Source organism: Lynx rufus, unplaced genomic scaffold, assembly GCF_022079265.1.
Source record: "Lynx rufus isolate CCGP_SWC_20201006 ecotype Redwood Valley unplaced genomic scaffold, mLynRuf1.p SCAF_17, whole genome shotgun sequence".
In the NCBI taxonomy this organism is placed as follows: Eukaryota; Metazoa; Chordata; class Mammalia; order Carnivora; family Felidae; genus Lynx; species Lynx rufus.
In genome coordinates this window covers 40,449,725-40,469,251 of record NW_025814831.1, presented here as the reverse complement: position 1 = coordinate 40,469,251, position 19,527 = coordinate 40,449,725, and the positions used below count along the sequence as shown (strand labels likewise).

The 19,527-nt window shown below is 41.7% G+C and overlaps 1 protein-coding gene across 1 annotated transcript in view; it reads left to right on the top strand.

The window, feature by feature from the left end:
• The first annotated feature begins 1,274 nt into the window (after positions 1-1,274).
• PRKCH (protein kinase C eta) overlaps positions 1,275-19,527 on the top strand; it is a 231,346-nt gene continuing 213,093 nt past the window's right edge. The window contains exon 1 of the mRNA XM_047079551.1: positions 1,275-2,023. Coding sequence (XP_046935507.1) covers positions 1,661-2,023 — 363 coding nt within the window. The 5' untranslated portion in view covers positions 1,275-1,660. The remainder of the gene's footprint in view (positions 2,024-19,527) is intronic.

Sequence of the window (19,527 nt, the reverse complement as noted above, 5' to 3'; positions counted from 1 at the left end):
CCAACCCACCCCACTCCGGACAGCCCATCGTTCTTACTTGTTTTCATAGTGTAGTGTGCCTTCCTTCACACGTGTGAAATTGTGGAGAACCTACTTAGGGAGCCCCAAACAGGGCTTTCAGTGGAGGGGGCTAGGAAGACGGACTGGCTCTTCAGACCGACTGGCTCAGAACAGCCAGATGGAATGTAATTTTCTTAAACATCGCCTAGGCTTTATGCAAGACAAACTGGTTGTGGCTGGCCCTCAGGAGCAAGCTTTGCGGTGGGGCAGAGCGGACGGAAAGGTTCTCCCAAGGGCCCAAAAATTACTGGAGCCACGGGTGGGAAGGAACAAAAGGCTGCCCACTCCAACACAGCAACAAACTGGAATGTTCCTCGGAGAGGCGGTTTCTTTGGCGCACACGTGCCAGGGGCAGTGTTCGGGTGTGAACATCTTCTGCCTTCGCTCTGCCGGGCAGACCGGGAACCACCCGGAGAGAAAGAGAAATCGCACATCTCATGTCTGTCTTCAGAACCGACCTTTCCTGCTCTTTGTGCAACAAGGCACACCTCTCCAAGGAAGGAGGCGGACAGGATTTCCATCTTTACCGCCGCCCTATTAACAACAACAACAAAAAAACAACCGTGTAATTACTCTCTGCAGGAAAGGCGCACAAACAGGATGGGCCCGAGCTGAACCCGGGATGAGCCATCCCAGGAAAAGATCAGGAAAAGGAACCTCCCCACCGTGCGCCCGCCTCTGCCCAGGGCCTCTCCCAGACGGCCAGGAAGGCTCGCCGGCCCAGCTCCTCGGGTGGTAAGGAGGTGCCGGCGACTCCTGGGGCGCAGGTTCCCTGTTCCTGCACCTCCTCCCCGCCTTCCAGCATTCCCTGGACTTGACCCCCGGGCCTCAGGTGTTGGCGCGCGCTAGGCCTCGAGCCCTTCCCTTTTTCGCCTGAACCTGGGGGAGCATCTAGCCCACAGGGCACGGCCAGACCCTGCGCGGCACGGAGCGCGCGCAGAGCGGGACCAGCGGGCCGGCGTGGGAGCTCCCCGGCTGCGTGCGCCCGGCCGCCGACCCACCGCCGGGCCCAGCCGGCTGTGCGCCACGCCCCCGGGGTTCGAAAGGCGCGGGAGCCGGCGCAGGGCTTCTGTGAACTTGGAGCCTGGCGGCGCGAGACTCCTGCCGGGGATGCGGCGGCAGCTGCTTCCTGGTTTGAAGCTCGCCGAGGGGGGGAGAGCGTGAGCCCGCGGAGGCGGGGGCAGGAGGAGAAGCAGGAGGAGGCGGGGGCAAGAGACGCTTGGGGCTGGAGCTAACCGGACGGGTCGCTCCGGCTCTCCAGGGAGAGGAGCTTCCCGGCCCTGGAGAAGGGGCGAGTCCTGTGCGAGCCCCCGGGAAGCGCCTGGCGCTCAAGAGGGACGATCGGGCTACCCCGGCTCGCGGAGAGCTCGGCTGCGGGCTCCCCTCCTTTCCACCTCGCGAGGGAGGGGGCGAGGGAAGGAGGGGAGGGGAAGGTCCCGCGGAGGAGGCAGAATGGCCAGTCGAGGGGGGCTTGGCCGCTGCTTTTCCCAGGAGCTGCCTCCACTCCTGCGGCTGCCGGGAGGGCTGGCCTGAGCAGGGGCTCCAGGCTCTCCCGCTGCGAGCCAGCGCGCCCCCCCCGGGCCGGGGCAGCGGCGCGGGCATGACGTCCGGCAACATGAAGTTCAATGGTTACTTGAGGGTCCGCATCGGCGAGGCTGTGGGGCTGCAGCCCACCCGCTGGTCCCTGCGCCACTCGCTTTTCAAGAAGGGCTACCAGCTGCTCGACCCCTACCTGACGGTGAGCGTAGACCAGGTGCGCGTGGGCCAGACCAGCACCAAACAGAAGACCAACAAACCCACGTACAATGAGGAGTTCTGCGCCAACGTCACGGACGGTGGCCACCTCGAACTGGCCGTCTTCCACGAGACGCCCCTGGGCTATGACCACTTCGTGGCCAACTGCACTCTGCAATTCCAGGAGCTGCTGCGCACCGCCGGCGCCTCGGACACCTTCGAGGGCTGGGTGAGTGACTGTGATCCCTCCCCGTTGTGTCCACTTGACTTCTTTCCCCCCTCCACTTTTCAAAACTCGCCCGGGTCCCGCTTTCCCAGCCTGTTGCCGAGCTCCGCGGCGGAGGGAATTCCCTTCAGATTTGGTCCTCGCCCAGGTGGCCGCGGCACTGGTGACGCGACCGCGGTGGGTGTGTGAGGGCTCATGCGTGTCTCCAGGAAGCCAGGATGGACACGGTCCCCTTTGGGGATGGCAGCTTGGGCTTAACGGGAAGTTAGGGTGGAGGCAGTCAGCCCCCCTCCTGCCCCCCCACCCATGCTCAGACTTTGGGTAGGACGCCCCAACTCTCCGCACATGGGTAATACTAAGGAAAGGCGAGAAGATGTGATATGAAAGTGACTTGATTTGGGCAAAGTACTTAAAGGGCTTCTGAAGAGAAAGCCATACATTCTCCCAAGTATTATTCATAATGTTTATGGATACGTGTTGGTTCAGCTGCTCAGACGTGCACACGTGTTTCGGCATGCAGATCCATTACATCCCATGGGTACATTACCTACACTGGCAGGGATCAGAGTGCCTGGGTCTGCACGTTGGCACAGCTTTACTGTTTAGCAGTTTTCCAAGGAGAGGAGGTTTACATGTGTTCGCAAATAACTTCAGCAGCCTGAGCGGTGCGGGTCTTATAGTGCGCCGTTTCTGCTCCTAGCCGTCTGGGAGCTTTGGGAACTCCTTAGCAGTTTGTGAACTACCCCCAGTTCTCCCCGCCTGACCTGCTGGTGTCTCTGTGTATTGACCAGTAATTATCCACAACTTCCTGCTTGCCACTTCTTTTCACATGGTTCCCATGAGGCAGAATTTCTGCTGCAAATGATTAAATTTCTGTTAGCTTTTGCGTCTTATTCCTCATACTGTCTTTGTGATACAGGTGTTCTTCCCACTTTTACATGATGAAGTGATAATTATACTGAAGTGGTCTGGCTTGGCAAAATAAAGTAAGCCGTTTGAAGACTCTCAGAAGTTTAAGTTCTTCTGGAGGATGCCAGTTTTGAGCCCAGAATGTGAATCAGGATTGAAAACCTGTTCGAAATTAACACGTGATAAGATCAGATGGGTAAAAATGAAGACTCATTTTAATATTTATTTATGCTTTGAGGAATTGGTAGTTTTACCATATATTCTGTAAAATTACAGATGGCTTGTAGAACTATCTCTTAAATAGGAGAAAACATAATGACTTTTTAACCATATCATTATATGGGGTTAATTTCTCTTCGCTGAACTTATTTTATGAAATTTAGAAGTGGATTGGAGAGGAATGGCTAAAATAAAGTTAGAGACTTGCATTTTATCCTTTGAATTTCTGGACAGACCCAGGTGAGCCTAGGAATCCAAATGGAATTACTGAATTAGTGTTTGATAGGAGTTAGGTTGGGAAAGCTCTAGAGGAACTGGGTTCTAAGTATGGTGGTGTAGACTGGCCAATGGCTGTTAGAAGCATGGCCTCCGCTAGAGAACCTAGACTAGTCCTTCTTATCCCTGGTCTGCACATTAACTCACATGGGGAACTATTGAAAATCCCCACTTTTAAATACTCTAAGAATCTCTGGCTGTGGGACCCCAGGGTCAGTACTTTCAGACTCCCAGGTGATTCCAATGGGCAGTTAAGGTTGAGAACCTGTGGCTGAAATGAAGACCAACAGATTAGGACTGAAAGAAGCATATGGTAAGACAAGCCAGGTTACCTGACACGGTAGAGATGTACAGAACTGCTTATGGCCCCACTGAATGAACAAAGATTTAAATGTAAATTAAATATCTATATCTATAATTGTCTGAATTAATTATATTGCGATGTTTAACACACTGGTGGTGTTTTTGAAAACATGAATGTTTGGTTGGATCTGTCAAGATTTAAAAGACCTTGAAACCAGGGATTTGTCATACATTTATATTCAATGGGGGGAGGGGCAGAGGATTTTTGTAAAAAATTCTGGGTATTTTGAAACTGAGGATAGGATAGATAGAATGGGAAGAGTGTTTCCTTACATTTTAAGAAGAATCTTGTTAGGAAAATACTGGGAATATATTGACGCTTGTTTTTTGAATGATCCTTTATAGATCTAAAGGTGGTTTTTAGGTTTAAAATTACAGAAATACTTATTTATCTTTAGTATATTAAATTGAAATGTGTAGTTTATTCAGACATTTACAAGTAGATTATTTGGTTTTACTCTACAATAAATTCATGTGGTGCAATTGGATTACAAATCTCTGAACTTTAAAAAAAGGAAACCTAGTGACTTATTTTTTGCTAGTTCATGAGTAGAGACCCAAAAATAGAAAATACGTTTATCATTAGAATAAAACAAAAAAGTTATGCATTCTTAATGTACTTTCTAAGTATCAAGAAAATCAACAAGATTTATTTTTGGACCAATTTTGTCAATACTACCTTCTAAGCTTGATGAAAGAAGGGACTAGATTTATTTTAATGTGGTGTATTCCTAGTACCAAGCACAGTGCCTGACCTGACATGGATTAGGCAATCAAATATTTCATTTCTAATTAAATGAAAGATTATTTCACTTAATCTACATAAAAACCCAAGGAGGTGGATGGGATACAGTTAAAGAAGTTCTTAAACAGAAATTCACAGCACTAAACAGTTAAATTAGAAAAGATCTCAAAGACCTAAGTTTCCACCTGAAACTAAAAAAAAAGAGCAAGTTGAACCAAAAGTAAGCAGAATGAAGGGAATGGTAAAGATAGAAGTCAGTGAAGTAGAAAAAAGAAACAATAGAGAAAAATCAGTGAAACAAAGAGCTGGTTCTTTGGGGGGGGGGACAATAAAATTAATAAACCTCAAGCCAGAATGATCAAGAAAAAAGACAAAATTACCAATGTTAGGAAAGAGAGAACATCACTATAGATCCTACAGATGTTAAAAAATAATAATATTATGAATAATTTTATGTTAATAATTCCATAATTTAGATGAAATACATTTCTTGAAAGACACAGACTACCTGTGCTCATTCAAATAACTTGAATATTTTTATGTTTATTAAAGTCATTGAATTTGTTGTTAAAAACCTTCCACAATGCAGACTCAAGTTCTTAAAATGGATTTACTGGTAAATTCTGTTATATATTTAGGAAAGAAATAGTGCCAACTCTACATATCCTATTTCAGAAAGTAGAGAGGGAGGGGCACCTGGGGGGCTCAGTCGGTTAAGTGGGTGACTCTTGATTTTGGCTCCAGTTGTGATCTCACGGCTCGTGGGATCAAGCCTCGTGTGGGGCTCTGTGCTGATAGCGTGGAGTCTGCTTGGGCTTCTCTCTACCTCTCTCTCTGCCCTCACCCATGCACACATGCTCTCTTTTTCTCTCAAAATAAATAACCATTAAAAAAAAATAGAGAAGGAAACACATCCCAACTCATTTCATGACCCTTATACCAAAACCTGATGAAAACATTATAAGAAAATACAAGTATAGACCAACACCCCTCGTGAACATAGATATAAAAATTCTTAAGTTTTAGCAACTCAAATCCAACAATATAGCAAATGGGTAGTACATCATGACCAAATGAGGTTTATAATCAGGACTGCAATTTAAAAATCAGTGCAATTCTTCATATTAACAGAATAGAAGAGGAAATTGGTGTGATCATTTTAATAAATATAGAAAAAGTATTTGACAAAATTAAGGATCCATTTATGATAAAAACTCTCAACAAATTAGTAATAGAATGGAACTTACTCAGCCTGCTGAAGGACATCTGTGAAAAACCTATAGGTAACATCTTAATGGTGAAAGAAGGAATGATATTCCCCTAAGATCAGAAATGGCAAGGATGACTATTCTTATTTCTGTTCAACAGTATGTTGGAGGTCCCATTCAGTGCATTAGGCAATTTTAAAAAATAAAATACATAAAGATCACAAAGGAAGAAGTAAAACTGTCTTTATTTGCAGACAGCATTACTGAGTAAATATAAGCTCCACTCACTGAAATCACACGGTGGTGAATGAATCTTTCAAATAATTCTTAAAAACCTCTTTTAAGAGGTATTCTTAAACAGTTATGCACAAGCATCACAGATTGGCCATGTGTTTTACTTCTGGATGACTGTTTGTAGAAAATTCTAAGATCTCTATAAAAGGGCTACTAGATCTAACAAGTGACTGTAGCTGGGTGGCAGGATCTAAACCAATATACAAAAGTCAGTTGTACTTCTATATACGATTAGTGGGCAACTGAAAACTGAAATAGAAAAAATACAACTTTTAAGAGCATCAGAGATAAATAAAATTGGGTAAATGTGATAAAGGATATGCAAAACTGAAAATGACAAAATATTGCTGAAATAAAGATCTAAATTAATGGAGAAGGGGTACTGTGTTTATAAGTAGGAAGATTCAATATTGTTAAGACCCTAAATCTTCCCAAACTGTTCAATAGATTTATTGCAATCCTAGGCAAAATCTCAGCAAGCTTTGTTGTAGAAGTTGACAGACCAATTTTAAAATTTATATGGATGTGCAAAAGACCTAGACTCACCTAAGAATAATTTTGAAAAAGAACAAGTTGGAGGACTTACACCAACTGATTTGCAGACTTACTGTAAATGCTACCATAATCAAGATAATGTGTTATTGGAGTGAAGAGAGTCCAACAGGTCTGTGGGATGGAAGAAAGTCTAGAAATAGATCCATACATATATATTTGGTTGATTTTTTTTTTTTTGACAGAGATGTCAAGACAACTTAATCGGGAAATAATCTTTTCAGAAGTGGTACTTGAACAATTGAATAGCGAAATGGAGAAATATGAGCGTTAATCTTTACCTGACACCACACACAAAAATTAACCCAAAATGGATCATAGACCTCAACATAGGAGTTTAACTGTAAAACTTCTATAAGAACACAGAAGAAAATCGTAGTGACATTGGGTTCAGCAAATATTTTTAAGATAGGGCACAAAAAGCACCAACTATTAAAAAATTAAATCAGACTTTATAAAAATGAAGAAGTATTGCCTTTCAAAAGACTTAAGAAAGTGAAAAAACAAGCCACAGATAGGGAGGAACTATTTTCAACATTAAATCAGAAGAAGGACTTGTAACGTGAACATATAAAAGAACTCCTATAACTCAATGAGAAAAATAGCTGATTTAAAAATGGGGCAAAGATTTGTATAGGCTCCTTCATGGAAAATAGCACATTAGAAGATACTCAAAGTCATTAGTCATTAGTCAAAATTAAAACCAAAACCCATTTGAAAGGCTCAAGTAAGAAGACCGACCGTACCAAGTGTTAATGAGGAAGTGGAGCAGCTAGAACTCCCCTACATGGCTGTGAGGAATATAAAATGGTTTAGTCACAATGGAAACCAGTTTGGCAGTTTCTTAAAGTGTGAAACATATGCCTACCATGTGGCCTAGCTAATCGTAAGTATTTACCAAGAGAAATGAAACCATTTATGCAAAAAACCATTTATACGTGCATGTTCATAGCTGCTTAATTTTGTAATAAAACTGGAAACTATTCAAATGTCAACAGTTGAATTAAAAACATTCTTTTACTGAAGTATAGTCGACATACAATGTTATGCAAGTTTCAGGTGTCGAACATAGTGATTTGACAATTCTGTACATAATGCAGCGCTCGCCATGGTAAGTGTAGCTATCATCTATCACCACACGATGTTATTACAGTGTTATTATATTCCTTATGCTGTACTTTTCATCCCCATAACTTACTTATTTTATAACTGGAAGTTTGCACCCCTAAATCCCCTTCACCTATTTTGCCCATCCCTGCAGCCCTTTCCCTCTGGTAACCACCAGTTCTCTATATTTATCAATGTTTTGTTTGCTTGTTGTTTTGTCTTTAGATTGCACATACAAGTGAAATCATCTGGCATTTATCTTTCTTTGACTTATTTCACTTAGTATAATATCCTCTAGGTCCATCCATGTTATTGCGAATGGCAAGATTTCATTCTTTATGGCTGAGCAATATCACGTGCACGTGTGTTTGTGTGTGTGTGTGTGTGTGTGTATGTGTTTGTGTATACACACCACATCTTCTCTATCAATGGATGCTTAGGTTGCTTCCATATCTTGGCTATTGTGTATAATACTGCAGCGAACATGGTGATGCCTGTAATTTTTTGTGTTTTCATTTTTTGGGGGTAAATAGTAGTAGAATTATTGGATTATACGCTATTTCTATTTTTCATTCTTTAAGGAACCACCATACGGTTTTCCAGAGTAGCTGCAGCAACTTATATTCCCATCACCAGTGTATGAGGGTTTCCTTTTCTCCACATCCTTGTCAACACTTGTTATCTCTTGTCTTTTTGATAATAGACATTCTGACTAGTGTGAGATATCTCATTGTGGTTTTGATTTAGATTTCTCTCATGATTAGTGATGTTGAGCATCTTTTCATGTGTCTGTTGAACAGGTGAGTGACTAATGAATTGTGTACCCATACAATGGAATACTAGTAAGTAATAAAAAGTGATGAACTATTCATATAGGCAACAATATGAATGAATCTCAACATAATTTACATTGAGTGAAAGATTCCAGACAAAAAGGGGTATATACTGTATGATTTCATTTATGCAGAATTCTAGAAAATGAAAACCAGTTTGTAGTGATAGGAGGCAGATCAGTGGTTGCTTGGGAATGGGGGAGGGAGGTATGGGAGGGATGGGCTACAAACACACAAGGAAAATTTTGAGGGAGATGAATGTATTTATTATTTTGATTGTGGTGATGGTTTCATAGTTATATCTGCTTGTGTCCAAGCTCATCAACTGGTTCACTTTCAAGGATGTACATATTATTGTATGACAGTTATACTTCAGTAAAGCTGTAGGGGAAAAAACAATGAGGATTTTACCAAAGATGTTAAATAAGTGACCGAATGAGGTTTGAGCCAAGGCTGACTCTTGAAAACTACATTGCCTCTTCAGTGCAGAAAATATTTATCAGAGTAAGCGCATACCAAATTCATTAAATATAGTTTCTGATTTTTGGGACGTAGTCTCATTCTCTAATTCACTGTCCGTTTCCTTTTCTGGTTCTTCTAGAACTGGCTGGTTTTGCATAATTTCTTGGATTTCTGAAAACTGAAAGTTTGTCTACATTAAAACTTTATTTCCGTCTTTCGTGTATTTTCTCTTCATTTGCTGACTGTCCAAATGGGTACCAGCAGCTAATACTTATTTCAGAACATGGGGAAATGGGGGGAGGCAGGAGGAGCTGGAGGCTGCGTCATGGAAAGACCTTGGCATCCCCTCAGGAAGGAAGGACCTGCTTGGCGGGATCTCAGGCTGTTTTCCTCCTTCACCCCTCCTGAAGACATTATGTTCCCTGCAGCACTGGAAGGCTGCTTTTCTCTGAACTTCTCTCAGTGAGATACCTTTTGGTAGTCCTGTCAGGCGAAGCAGCTAGGTTACCACTGGACAATTAGTGCTTACCTTTTCCCCTGATTTCTGGATCCAGGTATATGAATTGATAGCACGTAAATTCTTCCAGATTCATTGCCTAGCGGTTCACTCTCTTTTGTACTTTGCAGGGCAACTATTTATTCTAACAGTTATTTCTTTCTGAGCCAGATGGCCAGGAGTGTCCAACATTAACTCACAGTGGTGATGGGAAAAACATATTTTAGCTTCTCTAGGGAGCTTTGTCCCAGTGTACACGAATTGTATTGGATATATCGTGTCTTCAGTTTCTTTGTAAGAATTTTGCTGCAGTGAAACTGGCTGCTTCTCATCACACAGGTTGTAGCTCAGAAGTCCCCCACCCCCACCCCACAGAGAGCATTTTCATGACCACATTATTATCTTTTCATCCTTCATCGCACTCATCACTCTCTGAGATCGTTTTATTAATTTCCTTATTACACCTTCCTCCTTTAGAGTATAAACACCGTGAGAGCAGGAATTTCTCTTCTTTTATTCACTGTTCTAACCCAAGCATCTGGAGCCATGTTCCGTAGAGTAGGCACTAAACATTTCTCAAAAGAATAAATTGCTTAAATGTGATTTTGGAGCAAGTCGAGTATAAGTACTTTGGGAACATCTTTAAACAGTTGATTCATCTTTCAAAAAGAAATAAAAGTAATTGGGCAGTGACCAATTTTTACAATTATTACCATGTCCCTTTTTAAAAATCAATTGATGATGTATCAATATATACTTGAAATATTGGGCTGCCCCTTTTATGCCCTTTGAATATGGTTAATAGATTCAAAACCCCATGTGAAAAATTCCTTGCTTTTGCATAAATTTAAAAAACTGTGACTTTTAAGTCTGTTAATAGGTTGTTATTTCTTTCACTGGTAATTTGCGAGCCCAACGTGTTAAATTTGGGGCCGAAGCAAGAAATAAGCTTCAACCTTGGAGAGTTAATGAGGTTGGTGGGCAGAGTATGAATCATTTCATCTTACGTAACTCTTTTGGTATCTAGCAGGTGTTCAGATTGATGATTCGTCATGATAGTAAAAGTGCAGTATATTTTTATGAGATGGGTAGCATTTACTTAGAGAGGTGCCTTGGATTTTCTGCAGTCTCTTTTCTATTTTTTGAAACAATTGGCTAGATCAGGTTCTCCTTTTATGTTAGCTGCTTAGCTCTCTTTTATTAGAATATGAGAAAATTGAGGCCTGAGTGAAAACTCAGTGCCTTGACCACTCTTTTCCACTCTTAATACTGCTGTATCCAAAATGAGTTTTCTCCATTGCCAAGCTGGTAGTCATTCCTTTACTTAATATCTTCAGTGGTTGCCCGTGCTCTTGGATAAAGCACACATCTTTAAGATGTATAGATTGTTCTCCATGATCCAGGCCCTGGTTTCCTCTTGCACCTTATTGCTCACCTCTGCGCAACCCACACTCTGCTCCAGTCACGTCTTTCATCCTCAAGGCTGCCTGTTAATTCCCACCTATGCCTCAGGTCTCACTGTAGATATCACTCACCCAGAAAACTTTTCCTGACATGCCAAGTCTGGGTTCTCCTCCTTAGTGTTCCCTCAGCATCCTGGGATCTCCATTGCCCATCCTCCCCTCCATCCCGAAAGAATGGCTGTAAGAATGGATTGGGCTCTCGTGGAAGTGTGTGATATTGGTCAGAAGGAGTTCAGGGTGTAATAGTATGGGTGATTAACTAGGATTTATCTCCCCTGCTCCTGGGGAGTAGAGTAGTACTCTAACAGACTATTATATTACATGTGTCTGTATGAAATGCCAAGCCGTAGGTGAGTCTTCATCCACCATTGGGCTTGTCCTATGTTCTGGGCACTGTGCCCTACCGTGAAAGGGAAGTGGACAAGACAGACATGGCCCCTTCCTTCGTAGGCCCTGGAGTTTTAAGGGGGAGAGACATTGGAGGAGAAAACCAGCAAGCAGGAAATTTCAGAAAGGAAGTACTAAGTTACTGTGGACACGTGGTTTGAGGTAATCATGAGAGCCATTTTTCTGGAGGGAAAACAGCTGATTTTAAAGCCCCAGCACAGATAGCCACAGGCCTACTTCAATGAAATGACTGTGAAATATCATTCCTCAAAAGAAAAGGAACTTTTGACCTGACAGTGCTCTCCCAGAGAGACATCACAGGTGCCCTTTTGAAAGGTAAATGTTCTCGACCCATTAGAAGTGTTTCCATCTTTGGAAAGTGACAGAGTTGCCATGCCTGTGAACAGATGGCCTGACCCGAAAGAACCCTGGACTCCCAAAGGCAGACAACAGTGACACCTTATGTGAACCAGTAAATGCCTTAAGCTTTGTGCAGATAGTAAAAGAATCATAGATGTTGAAGCAGGAGGATTATCTGGTTCAGGACAACAACAAAAAGCCTGCCGATGGATTCATTTAGCAGGGGTGTTTTTAATGTTGAGTCTGAAGATCTTTATTTAGTTTTGTGGTCCTCCAGTTTGCCAGACCCCACCACTCCCTGAAAAACTGGCCCTCTTCACTCATCACCTGCTTGGGTCTGGAGGCTTTTGAGTTTTTGACAACTACTGTAGCTCAAGCCTTTGTTTTCAGAATGTGGGAACCGAAGCTCTAGCCAAAACATTACTGTTGCCCTAGTTCACATGATGTGTGACCCACACATGCTCATACTTGTAATGTAAATATGTAGATATATTTACTTAGATTTATTTAGATGTGTATTAATTTAGTTATGAATACATTAAGTTAGATTTATATTTATTTAGATAGTTATTGACATCTATATGTTTGTGTCCTAAAATTTTGGAGGAACTTGGCTTATTAGTAAATATAAATATTTAAATCTAAAAATATTAGGAGTTAACTTTAACTGGAAATCAGTATTATATTAACTTCCCAGTTAAAAAAAAAAATCCCTCTTTGTATTTCATTCCACATCTCCCAGCAATGTATAAGTGCGGGGCTGTACTGGGAGTCAGGAGAGTGGGGTTCAGGGTGTGGCTTTGTCATCTGTCAGCTGTGACCTTAGGCAAGCCTGTGTGTACCAGGGTCTCAGTTCCCTGGTTTAGATCATACAGAGGTTACACTAGAATGTCTCGAAGGACCCTTCCATCCGTAAAGCCTCTGCCTCCTCTGTGTTTAGGCAGTTACATCATTTCTTCTCGTTTGGGGTGACTGGTTGGGTGTTAAGCAGTCAAAAACTTTGATACTAACTTTATCAAAGTTAGTAACTCCTAAGAATTGAATTGGCCCAAATCTAAATTGCTCAGGCTTGAAGAGGATGTAGCACATGTCTAAATGACTTTTAGCATTGTTAGTGATGTTGGTGTTATTTCCCTGGTTTAGAATCAGCCTTAGGGAATTACAGTGGGTCCTCATTTCAAGACATGCAGTTATCTTTCTTGATTTACACTAATGGGCTCCTTGTCCTATAGGGTGGTTGTAAGTTATGTCCCTGTTACTTGTTTTCAGAGAGAGACTGAGAATCCCACTGTTTGAGCTTTTGCTGGAAGCCATTCTCACTAGCATGGTAATTAATGTTTTGTAGTCACAACATGTCTGTAGCCACCAGTCTATATATTCACCTTAGGTGATGACAAATACTATAAATCACTTGTAGAACAGACATTTTAATTAGATGGAGGAATGAGCCCAAGGGTATTGGCTATTGTAGTGTTTAAGCTATGTCAAAGAACTTTATGAGATGGGAAATTTTTGCTGAGAATCATGGTACTATCCAGGGTGATTTATCAAGATTATTATTTTTAGTGTATTTCGGTAAAATACAGCAGCAATTGTCAAAGCACATAGAACTTTTTGTAGAAAGACCATTTAGTAGAGTGGTCAGTGTTTTTATTAAGTGCTGCCTTCTGCAGAATTCCTTCAATTTTACATAAGCTTTACCCTTGCATCTTACAGGGAGGAAAATGCCTAGAAGGTTTAGTTTGTGCTTGTGGGGAAAGAAAGAAAAAAGGAAGGAAGGAAGGAAGGAAGGAAGGAAGGAAGGAAAAGAAAGAAAGAAGAAAGAAAGAAAGAAAGAAAGAAAGAAAGAAAGAAAGAAGAAAGAAAGAAAGAAAAGAAAGAAAGAAAAAGAAAGAAAGAAAATTAAGAAATTTGCCAGAGGATACGGGCACTTGGGTGGATCAGTTAGTTAAGCTTCTGGCTCTTGGTTTTGGCTTGGGTCATGATCTCGCGGTTCATGGGGTCTGCCCAGTATCAGTCTCTGCGCTGAACATGGAGCCTGCTATGGACCCTCTCTCTCTGCCCCTTCCCCACTAGTGAGCACTTTCTCTCAAAATAAGTAACAAAATTTAAAAAATTTGTCAGAGGATGGACAACAAGAGTCCATCATTATATTAATAAAATAAGTCATAGGGGGCCAGTGTGAGCATGTTCTAGACTCAGCCCCTGTTCTATAAATGCTTAAACCCAAACCCCAAAGCTGTATTTTCATTTGTAAGTCATATTTATCCCTTGTACTTGCATAGTACTGGTTCTATCTCCCTCTAATAGCACTTAAATATGATGTTGTACCTTGTCCTCACATGAGGCTTTGGTATCCTTGTCTGTGATGTCATGGGCCCCCTTCTTGTGGCCTCTTCCAGCATCAGAGTTATGTGGTTCTAGATATGGTCCCATTGGACAATGAAAGTTTTGCTTCCTTCTGAAATTTCTTCTGGAGACCGTGCTGCTGATACTCAGATTTGTTCTAAGCTCTGAAATTATTTTTGAAAGAGTGCACAAAGGTCATAAATATATTAGCATAATTCCTCAAACAGAATATATTTATTAATTTGTCAGGTGTGGCTCTCTTAAATGCTTTATTATATTTTGCTGTTGTTCTATCATAGTATGGAAGAGTTGAGAACAAATTCTCAGCAGAAGCAGTGCTTCTGAAACTGGTTTTGAGTCCTTGACCCTTTTAGTGATGATGAAAGCTATGGATCCTGTTTCTAGAAGAATGCATATATGTGCATATTGACAATGTGCTGGGATCAGTGTCACCAGATTACTGGTCCCCAAAGCCTGATGGGGTTTCAAATTTAGAAACCCCCATTGAAAGATATAAAAAATAAGGCTTTTCTTAATTTCTAATTCCCAGGGCATGGTTCTAATCTTTTCCCCTATATTTGAGGACATTTTTCACTTGAACTGATTATAGCAGACAATTAACTAGTTGAAAAGAAGAGCTATACATTTTAGAGAAAGCTATGTGCTTAAAAATGTATTCTCACTTACTTTTGGCTCCTGGTAAAATATACTAGATGATGACCCATTTTAAGACTTATTTGGTTGTGTTATTTAGGTATTTTCAAAAGCCTCTATTTTTGAAGGGGTTTCTTTGAGGTTTGCCGTGGATGAAAAGTTAAAAAAAAAAAAAAAACTAGGACAGTTTGAGTGACTTTGCTTGTATCTTTTGTTAATACCAACTTTTCCCCTATGAAAAGAGCTAGGATATATCTGTATACTTAAAACATTTGCCTTCTTTTTGAGCTGTGATGAGCATTATGGTGAATCGCTGTGTTGGTCCAAGACAAAACGATGAAATCAGTGATGTTGGTCTGCTGCTCTGGTCTTGTGACCCCTGGTCTCATATGGTCTGAGTCCCTCTGACCCAATAAGATTTTCTTTGAGTTTCAGCTCACCTCACTGACATGTTGGGAAGGGACCTGATGATGGTAGAAATTGAGCTGAGTGAAGGTTGTCTAGATTGCAGGCCCCTAGCTGGTTAGAAGTGAAGTTAGAATCTAGGTCTGAGGACTTGAATCCAAGATTCTTCCCCGGCATCACCGCAGTGTGTGGTGGGGGCAGCAGAAAAGCCATTTAACCATTCATAGATCTTTACTGAGCGCCTGCTATGTACCCAGCTCCATCTAGGAGATAGGGCAGAGAGCACAACACCCGGCATCTTGGCTCCCACAGAGCTTCCATCCTAGCATGGAGAGGTAGATAATAAACAGGCAAACAGGTCATTATGAAAATAACAAATGGTTGTTAGGTGCTCCCTGGAGAACTAAAACAGGGTGATGTGATGGAGTGTGACAGGATGACTGCTTTACCTAGAATGGACAGAGAAAGACTCACAGGGTGAGGGTGACGTTTTGGCTGAGACCTGAGTGATAAGCACCCAGCCAGCAGAGGGATCAGCTAAGGCAGAGGCCCAAAGGTAGGAATAGGTTTGACATGTGGAGAAACAAAAAGGAGGTAATGGAAAGAGGGTAGACTTGGTATTACCAACTTCAAGTTCAGTGCATTCCCCCAGTTCTGCTACAGTGAGCAGGTCCTTAATCTCTGACAGTTTTCTCCTCTGGAAAATGGTGCTAATGTTAGCTACCTTATAGGATTAATGTGAAGATTAGATGTAATAAATTAAAAGTGCCCAGCACCAAGTAGACCCTTAAGAAATATAGCTTTGATTACTTTTTTTCTTTTGATAGCTTGGGTTACTTTTACTCTCCAAAGGATATCAATATTTTAACAAGAGCCTCTGAACATAATCATAATGGCCAAGGAAAGACATTCAGATGGTTGCATTTGAGACAATGGGGTGGTTATTTAAAAGTTTCCCGGGGATAGGGGATAGGGTAGGGTGCCCCCAAAGTGACACAGAAGTGTTTGCTTAACTCTATTTCCTTCAGCACCATATTTTCTTTCTTTCTTTCTTTCTTTCTTTCTTTCTTTCTTTCTTTCTCTCTTTCTTTCTCTCTTTCTCTCTCTCTCTCTCTTTTTCTTTCTTTCTTTCTTTCTTTCTTTCTTTCTTTCTTTCTTTCTTTCTTAAGTTAATTAGTTTATTGTGAGAGAGAGAGAGAGAAAGAGAGCACATAAGTTGCAGGGGTGGGGGTGGGGGTGGGGGGAGGGGGGTAGAGAGAGGGAGAGAGAATCCCACGCAGCTTCTGAGCCATCAGTGTGAAACCCAACCAGGAGGGCTCAATCCCATGATCCATGAGATCATGACCTGAGCCGAAATCAAGAGTCAGATGCTTACCTGACTGAGCCACCCAGGTGCCCCTAGCCCCATATTTTCTAAAGGAGAAAGAAAGCAAAGATTCTGAATTTAATTCACATTTTTGTATTTCTGAATGATCTATTTATTTTCTGTAGACTCATACATATTAATGGAAAGTTTTAATTCTTAGAGGGATAGGATAATTATTACACTGTGGTCATATAACTATTAAGGCCCCAAAGTGTTTCTCTTTTCTTTTCACAAAACTGTAGACTTATGGATGAGAATTAATAAATAAGGTGCCAGTAATCACGAAATAAAACCTCAAAAATTATGAATAACTAGATACAGTGGATTCTGACCACTGAAAGCTTATTTGCTTTATTGACTATAATTTTGTGAATTAGCTCTGGATAGTTTTGCCTACTTGAGTAATTTTGGATAATGCCTATTTTGGCATCTCCTTGATCTCCAGAGTATCTCTGACCTTCCCTTCAATATCCGTTTGGTCTGTGTTTCATGTAAAAAGATACATTAGCCTTTGCCTAAGCCACATAAATTAGGATACAGGATCTACAATTACAGAGTAATAGTACAAAGTACAGGCTTTGAGGAATATTTATTGGACAACTACCATAATTATCAATGCATCATAGTGTGATGGTTGGGTGTCAGCCAGATTGGGGTTCAACTATTAGTTCTGCCTCTCATTAGCAGAGGCCATTCAACCTCTGCGAGCTCCAGCTTTCTCACCCTAAGATAGCACCTACCTCCCAGGCGTATGTGAGAATACAGTGAGGACTTACGTAAACCATCAAGCACAGCGTGTGACACGTAGCACTGCAGAAAATTATCACTGTCACCATAACCACCCCCACCATACCTGCCAGTGCTTAAATAATGAAGTCGCAGGCCCAGCTTTTTCTGAGATCAACTCCGAAAACAAGAAGACGTTTATTTACGTAGATGTTTAGAGTTTTTAGTTTTAGGGGATTTAGAATTTGGAGTTTTGAGAATTTTAGAAGGGATTTTTGAGTCTAGCCTTCTTACTCTTTTTGCTTTTTATTTAAGATTCTGGAGGGTAAATCAATAAGATATTCACTGATGGAAGAGGAGATGGCTTCTTTGCCCTGGAATCCTAGGGATTTGGGGTAAATTCTGTACATACGCCCACTCTGAAAGATGTAGCAAGGAATCTGGGGAAATGAAACTGGAAATGCTATAGCTACCATATTGGCCAAAGTTAGTTTATGCAAAGCCTTGAACTTGAGTCTGCTGGCTTGCTCATTTGATGTTGGACAGATAGAAGAGTCTGAGTTAGTGTGAATAATACATCAGAAGGAAGTAAAGTTGTAATATTTGGTTGCAAAGGATTGAAGGAGCCCTTTCAAAAGCTGAAGTGAGCATTTTTATAACTGTAGTTAAGGGAAATGATGATAAATAGCCTCTTTCAGTTGGCATTGAGAGATGTCTCCTTGATTTAAGTTGGAACATATAATGCTCATCATTGGATGTAAATTTTTCTTTCATGCTTTCAGGGAGGAAAACTATACTTAAAAAAATTTTTTTTAATGTTTTTATTTATTTTTGAGACAGAGACAGAGCATGAGCAGGGGAGGAGCAGAGAGAGGGGGAGACACAGAATCCGAAGCAGGTTCCAGGCTCTGAGCTGTCAGTACAGATCCTGATGCGGGGCTCAAACCCACGGACTGTGAGATCATGACCTGAGCCAAAGTCGGACGCCCAAGCGACTGAGCCACCCAGGCACCCCTAAAAATGCGTCATTTCAACTTGCGATTTATGGATGAAATCAAGGGTACCAACAATTTTGGTTTGCAGAAAAACATAAAGTCCCCCTCCCCCGCATTGACTCATTTTCAAGGTGATTTGGTACAGTTTTAGCTGTTGACTGGCTACTTGTATTGGGTTCTAGCTCCTTCACAGTCGATTTTAAGTTTGAGGTTTCTGATGTATGCATATTTAATTTTCAGAACAGAAGTTTCATTTGTTCCATAGTAAGGCCCAACGGTGTTTGCACAGATGTTAGCACAGCCTTGGTTTTGGGTATTCAGAAGCCTTAGTTGCCTCTTTGGCTGTGCAGAGAATATATTGTTTCTGAGTCTCCATGCTGGGCCTCCTCACTATCTTATCATGCATATCCTGTACTCGAGTTGTGGTTGTATTGATTTGCTGGGGTGCTGCTGTTGCAACTGTCTGGGGGTGAATGAGAATGTGTTTGTGGGTGTCTGCCCTCGCTTCAAGATGACCTGCTACTTTCTGCCCAGTGGTACCACTCTCTGTGTGAGGGCCTCCCTCAGAGACCCTCAGCCTACCCCCAGTCCCTGGCCAAGTGCCCTGAGTGTGATAGGGATTCAGGAAACATTTGTAGAATGAAGAAATTCCTCATTGTTTTCATGTCTGGAGTCTGATTCAGGATTCAAACATTGCCATTCATTTTTGCTAAAAGATTTTGTCTTTAAAAAATTCGTATTTCAGATAGAGACATTAAAACTTTGTGTGTGTGTGTGTGTGTGTGAGAGAGAGAGAGAGACAGAGACAGAGACAGAGAGACAGAGAGTTTAAGAGAAGCCTCAGGAGTAGTTAAGAGAGAAGGAATGTGCCAGCATGATTTTTATTCTCTTTGTTATTTAAATAAATGTAAAAGGTGTGTGAAAGAATAGCTGAATCCCAGGTTCCCCAAAGAAAATGTTAACTTTTGTTGAGGTGATAAGAGATGGTTTTCAAAATAGGAAGAACCGGAAGGCTTAGACTATCTTCCGGTACACGTATGTCAGGAATATATTCATGACCGCCCGTCCGCCCTTGGTGAGAACAGGACACCAACAAGGGACATAAACTAGGACATGGTTTAACTGTGACCTTGAAGTGATAGTTGCCTTTTAAGCTTCTTTTTTGCCTTCAAATATCCTGTTCTGGCAAAGTAAATAAGGGACCCCTGAAGTTGCTTCATTATGACTCTACAGTGTGCCTTTTCCTCTCTGAAATGAATTTCTCACAGCTCGTTGCTGACTCCAGCTGTAACTTGGTCCTGTTGAACTTGTGCATGTAGGATTCTGTTTTAAAACAGG